General features: G+C 35.6%; 1 protein-coding gene across 1 annotated transcript; it reads left to right on the top strand.

Moving 5' to 3' along the window:
- The first annotated feature begins 5,257 nt into the window (after positions 1-5,257).
- On the top strand, positions 5,258-6,009 carry LOC149563507 (histone H2B.4-like). Its single transcript, XM_089826732.1, has one exon. The coding sequence runs from the start codon at positions 5,350-5,352 to the stop codon at positions 5,800-5,802; it is 453 nt and encodes a 150-aa protein (XP_089682858.1). The 5' UTR covers positions 5,258-5,349; the 3' UTR covers positions 5,803-6,009.
- The last annotated feature ends 532 nt before the right edge of the window (positions 6,010-6,541 follow it).

Here is a 6,541-nt window from a genome sequence, read left to right as displayed (position 1 = left end):
TACAGGGCTATGTTGACTCATATTTGGCAGGGGATATTGATACCAAGTGGAGTACTACAGGTTATGTCTTTACTATTGGTGGGACAGCCGTGAGTTGGGTTTCTAGGTTACAGAAGATTAATGCTTTATCCACTACAGAGGCAAACTATGTTGCTGCTACAGAGGCAACCAAGGAGATGATATGGCTTTAGTTCTTCTTGGAAGAATTGGGACATCCTCAGAAGGATAATTATTTGTTTACAGCTAGTCAGAGTGCCATTCATCTTGCTAAGAATTCAGCTCTGCATTCTAAGACCAAACACATATAGTTGCGGTACCATTTCATTCGGTCAGTTTTGGAGGATGGATAGTTAAAGCTAGAGAAGATACATACCATTGACAATCCAACAGATATGTTGACAAAGGTTGTAACAAGGGAGAAGTTGAACTCCTCTTCAGCTTCGGTTGGTCTTTTAGACTGAACATGAATAAAAGAATAGCAGAGTCCAGGGTGATTTGATCCAGTGGGAGCCCCATGTGGTAGTTGTATTGCTACAAGATCAGTCTCCAAGTCGGAGATTGTTGTTTAGTGTGGAGCATGATCAGTCCCCAAGTGGGAGATTGTTAGATTGTGGTGACTGATCAAGAAAGTACTGAAATTTTTTTTTGGGCCGTGGCCGACATATTATGGCCGACATGTTATAACCCTAAAGCGGTTTAATACTTGTATAAAAGGGCTTAGGGTAGGGTATTTTTCATTATGTTGTGATGCGAGATTGGTTCTTGCGGCGGTATTGAGCTGTAAGGGATTACAGATTGTAATCAGGTTGTAATCACTGGATTGTAATAAGATTAGACTTGCTATTTAGTGGACGTAGCCTAGGGATTGGGTGAACCACGTTAAATCTTGGTGCCTTGTTTTCATTTCTGTGTGTTCTATTATTTTCTGTTATTGGTTATATTTGCATGTAGTTTTTATTTCTGTCTGTGGTTTATCCTAACAGAAGTGAATAGGGGTTTTCTTTTGAAAGTTTTAGAGAGGTTTAGTTTTGATCAGTTATGGATGAATTGGGTGAATAGTTGTATCTCCACTCCTCACTTCTATGTCTTGGTTAATGGGAATCTGCAAGGCTTTTTTGAGGTGGAGAAGGGATAAGACAAGAGCACCCTCTTTCCACTTTTTTATTTATTATATTGGCTGAGGTGTTGGGAATGTTGATTACTCAGAGAAGGGAGGATGGTTCCTGGAAAGGTGTGAAGGTGGCTGAAGGGGTAGAGGCGGTGTCCCATTTTCAAATTGCGGATGACACCTTTTTACTAGACAAAGCTTCTGAAAGAGAGGCTAGGGTTATGAAAAAGACTTTGGATTTGTACAGGTAGGCTTTGAGGCAAAAAAAGAATTGGTAAATGTTTGAAATTATAATTTTTCAATACCCCTCTCTACATACAAAGGGCTAATAGAAAAATCCTACATATTAGGAATGACCTATTACCAAGTATATATTTGGGGATTCCTTTGTTTCAAGGTAAAAATAAAGTCGAATTGTGGAAAGGATTGGTCGATAAATGTTTGACGAAGTTGGAAGGTTGGAAGGGTCGGTGGCAGACCTTTGTAGGACACATCTTAATGCTGAAATTGGTTCTCTCTGTAGTCTCAATTTTTTCTATGATGTGCCTAAGTATTCCCAAAAAGTAATCAAAATTGTGGAACAATATGATAAAATATTGGTAATACAAACACTACTATTTGTTGTTGGCCTCAACACACTACTATATTCACTGTTCGAAACTCATTTGCTTATAGTTAATTTATTATTTGTGATTTGTAGTGTCTTCTTATTTGCCAACTCAATTACTTTGAGATAAAATGAAGCACAAAAATGAGTATTTTCACTTACAAAACTTTATTTGAAAGAAGTTGGTCCATTATTACTATATGTTGGGGTTAATGAAGACTGCCTATTTTCAAATATATATTTTCAAAGTTTGAGAAAATCCCAATAAGTTCATGAAACATATATTTTAATAATTTAAATAAATCTTAATAAAGTTTTAAATTATTTACAAATAAATTGTTTAAATATTTTACTATTAGGAAAACACTACTTTCATATTATGATATCTATGCTTATTGGATTTCTAAATATATAATTTCCCATCTTCTACAAAATTTTATATATTTTGAAGGAAATCTCATTCTATTAACTACACTGCTATAGGCACTCACAAATGCATATTCTTCAAACTTTCCTTCGATACATTAAGCGTTGTGACAATTCAGTCCAATACTAACTAAGTATTTATTAACACTTCAATGGTCACATACAACTTCTAAGGAATTTCTCCGAGCCTTGATGGCACGTGGGTTGTAATTGTGATGCATGACATTCTACATAACAACTTACTTTTGTATTGAAAACATTACATGGTGTGCATGGATCTATCTTGTAAAGTATTGTTTGGAAAAAGTTTGAATTGGTTCTTGTGTCTATCTTAGGTACTTGTAGTTATATCATACCACGAGACTTTAACTTATTATTTTAAGATGTGGATTTGACTTTCTCAATCTTAGAACCAATATATATTTTTTTCATAGTAGTGAATGATAGTTTAAACATTTATGGGATCAAAGCTTATTGAAGGTCCATATTCCCTTGTAATAGCATTTTCTCTTCACTCATTTCATTTTTTGTTTTTTCAGGCTCTAGGTTCATACTAGACAGCAGTGACAGTTGCGGCCCAATGTAACATGCTTCAGGACAAACATTGAGTCAGAATTACTCATGAGAAGAATGAATGCAATTAAAATTTTCGTGTGACATATGATCAAGGATGGCATGGGTGGATGCAAGTAATTGTTGTACATTTTCCAAGAATGACATAAACTTGAAAAGTTAGCAATTGATGTTGTAGACTTTCACAATACAAAAAGTTATTTGCGATAGCACAGTAAGGCTCACTTGTTATCCAAATTTTATGGACAAAAATTATTTGGTTTCTTCGAGTCTAGGTAAATTTTATTGTAAAGTGACAATTATGTTTGAAAAAGGGGTGGATAAACATGATGCAAATTTTATTAGCATTATTAGGCTTTTGTTATCTTTCCTAGGATGCTCTACCTCCCGGTACCTTATGTTGACATTAAGTTTTACACTAGTCCATTAAGTAATGTTGTATAAGTCAAATAATAGGCCTTTTGATCTTGCATAAGTTTGCTTTGCTTCCCCAAAATAATATTAATAGAATTTTGGAAATTGTTTCAAAGTTATTTCTTGCTGTAAGCAGGGATCTTATGTAACATGACATTGCCTACTTGCTAGATGCACGATAGCTTAAAATTTATTAGCCAACATGTCTTCTAGAAATTGAGTGTAATTATGTTTGATGGTAATTAAACATTAATTATGAATTAGATCTTTTGGGAAGTCATACTTGGTGGTTGTGCTAATTTTCTATATCAAGGAAAAATTTAACTTTTTTAATCGAGAACAATTCACTTTTGACTAGAGTTACGAACCAATGAGGGCACAAATTTGGGGGACCCCATCCCCTTCAAACCAACACCCCAGACCTGCAAGCATGGAAGCCTAGTAGGGACACTGAGATTGAGGGGTACAAGAGACACACACCCAATGTGGGTTAGGCACAAGATTCGTGAGCACTCCAAGCCCAACAAGGTTCTAATAGTTGGATCGACATGAACACCAACATCCTTATCTTCATCAACGACTATTTGGCACATTTGGACTCCTGTGACCATTATGTTGAACGACGATTCCTTCTGACTCGTGTCCCCAACTTACATCAGTTAACTCTAAGTGCAATTCTAGTGAGTTTCAAACCATGTAGTTATGTTGAGTGATGATTCCTTTTGAATCCTATGCCCATCATACATCATCTAGCTTGCATGTAATTCCTGTGGTTCAAACTTTGAACCTCCCTATTATAAGGGCTCACAACAACTGTTGCATTATGAGCTCATTCTGGAAAACTGTTACTTCTTTAAAAGCACAAATAATCAATTATAATTACTTATTTGTCATTTATGTATACAACCTCCTACTTCTTGTAGTATTCAATCCACTTTGGAATATATTTTGTGGGATTCCTATTGGAATAGGGATTGGCTTTGCATGAGATTTCTACGTATCGATGCATTAATTAATTTACAGATATTAAGGTTTTAAAGCCCACTACCACATAGAAATGATGATGTTTGAAGCGTACAACAATAAAATACAATAATTTTGGTTTGTATGACAATTCAAGTGTCAGATTTGGTTGAGATTGCAACTCTCATGGCTCTTTATTTGATTTTGGTGAGTTTTTGTTTGTCTTAGTTAACACTTTGTCCACCTTGCAACCCATTAAAATTAGGGCACCTATTACTATGTTTACAAGCCACATTTCATTCGTTCCTTTTTCTAGCTTTCACAAGGCAACTCATGGCCAACAAAGAAGATGAAATGTGGTGCTTGCAATTGCCACTAGAATTTCCAACGAATCTTTCACATGTTCACAGACTATTATGTCTATTGTTTTAGAAAAGGATGAGTCCACAGTAGGAGTGTCCTATTGAGACAAGGACTCAAACAACAGTCACATATTCTTACAAAAACAATGTGGAAAAGAATTAGAAAGCGTGATCCATGTTCCCTACGAGGTAGGTAGAGAGGCATAACAATGTTACACACAACGACTTCTAATTTTTACTAATATTTTTCAAATAAATTTGAAAATTTTCCTCATCCTTTAATCCAACAACCAATAGCAAATTTTTTTTTAATAGATTTTAAAAATATATTTAAATTCTAAATTTCTAAAAAACCATATATGTTTGAAAATATTGAAATATTATTAGTTGAATTAATTAATTCTCTACATCAAATAGATACGATAATATCCTCCTTAAAAATGAACCAATAAAATTTTAATACATATTAGAATTTCATAAAATAACTTTTTTCAAGGACTGAGTATAATGATTAACCAACTAAATTAAAAAATAGCCTTTCAATAAATACTTTAAAGAAAAAGTAATAATAACTTTCATTAAACACTAAAATGCAATTTATAGTTTAAAGTAAAATATTAGAGTGCGTTCCACCATTCGACAATACTAAGAAGCGCGAAGCTCTCTAAATTTAAAATTGAAAGCCAATCGTTGATTAGAAACAAGGAATGAACGATGAGGATTATACAACGCAACGATCCGCGGTGTAAGTACTGAACCAATCATAAAAAGAGGACACCGCATTATATATATACCAAAACGGATATTGTAAAGCATCGTCGATAATTCGCGCTGAAATATTCTAGTCTATCTGAATATTTTACTGTGATCTCGCTGCGAAGATTGTTGTGAAATCAATGGCGCCTAAGGCAGAGAAGAAGCCCGCTGAGAAGAAGACAGAGGAGAGGAAAGCAGTTGGTGAGAAAACTCCTACAGCTGTTGCAGAGAAGAAGCCCAAGGAGAAGGCTCCTCCAAAGGGCGGTAAAAGGGGCCCCAAGCCTGCAGGGGACAAGAAGAAGAGGAAGAAGAAGAGCGTTGAGAGCTACAAGATCTACATTTTCAAGGTGCTGAAGCAGGTGCACCCTGAGATCGGCATCTCCAGCAAGGCAATGTCAATCATGAACTCTTTCATGAGTGATATTTTTGAGAAATTGGCCGGAGAATCCTCAAAGCTCACGAAGTACACGAAGAGGGATACTCTCTCTTCAAGGGAGGTGCAAACAGCCGTGAAATTGGCTCTTCCCGGTGAGCTCGCCAAGCACGCTGTGTCGGAGGGCACAAAGGCTGTCACTAAATTCACTTCTGGTTGAGTTCTGTTTTACCCTGTTCTGTTTCTATTTACGGTGTCTGTTGACACCACCTTTGCACTGGCTTTGCCGTTTTCCTCTTCTGAGCTGGTCCAGATGTAAATTTATTTTTCATTAGGGTTTCGTTGGTTCTTGTAAACTTCGAAAGGATCGAGGAGAAGCCAAAATGTCAAAATGTGCGGTTGATATTAATGAACTAAGTTTCAGTTTGATCTTGCATCTTTTTAGGGCTCGAATTTAAGTTCAATTGTTTAATCAGTTTCACTGATATAAATGAGTTTTAAAAAACATGGAGTAATTGCGTGCTTGAGAAGAGCAGATCCGTGCAAATTTTGAGTCTGTAATTGGTTAAAAGTGTTGTAATACGTTTTTGTTTTCTATTACCGATTTCGAACCTAAATATTGTAACTTTGGACCTAAAACAATATTACGCAGAAGGTTCCTATCAACATTGTGCCCAAAATATCTGCAATGACTTTCTTGATGTCTTTTTACAGTGCGCCCAAAATGTCTGTCTTTTTCTGTTTACAGTTTGCTACATTTCTATGCATACGGGGGCCATCTCGGTCTGCACTATTCGCCTCCTCTGACTGATCATGAAACTTTCAATGAATATTGCGTTCATTTTGCTAATTGCCTGATTTTTAGCTTGCATTATTAGAGGAATTGTCTTATTTAAAGTGTAGGTTCATTCTGGTAATTTATCTCTCTGTTTTGAGCTAGTGCCCTGGTTTGATTTTCT

This window comes from Cupressus sempervirens, chromosome 4, assembly GCF_028749045.1.
Source record: "Cupressus sempervirens isolate cs-2001-9-10 chromosome 4, ASM2874904v1, whole genome shotgun sequence".
NCBI lineage: Eukaryota > Viridiplantae > Streptophyta > Pinopsida > Cupressales > Cupressaceae > Cupressus > Cupressus sempervirens.
Note: the sequence above shows the minus strand (reverse complement) of the source record. Positions and strands in the feature narration are given on the sequence as shown.

What these genes read in the sequence shown, in the direction of transcription:
- LOC149563507 (XM_089826732.1), top strand. Translation starts at nt 5,350, where the DNA reads ATGGCGCCTAAGGCAGAGAAGAAGCCCGCTGAGAAGAAGACAGAGGAG.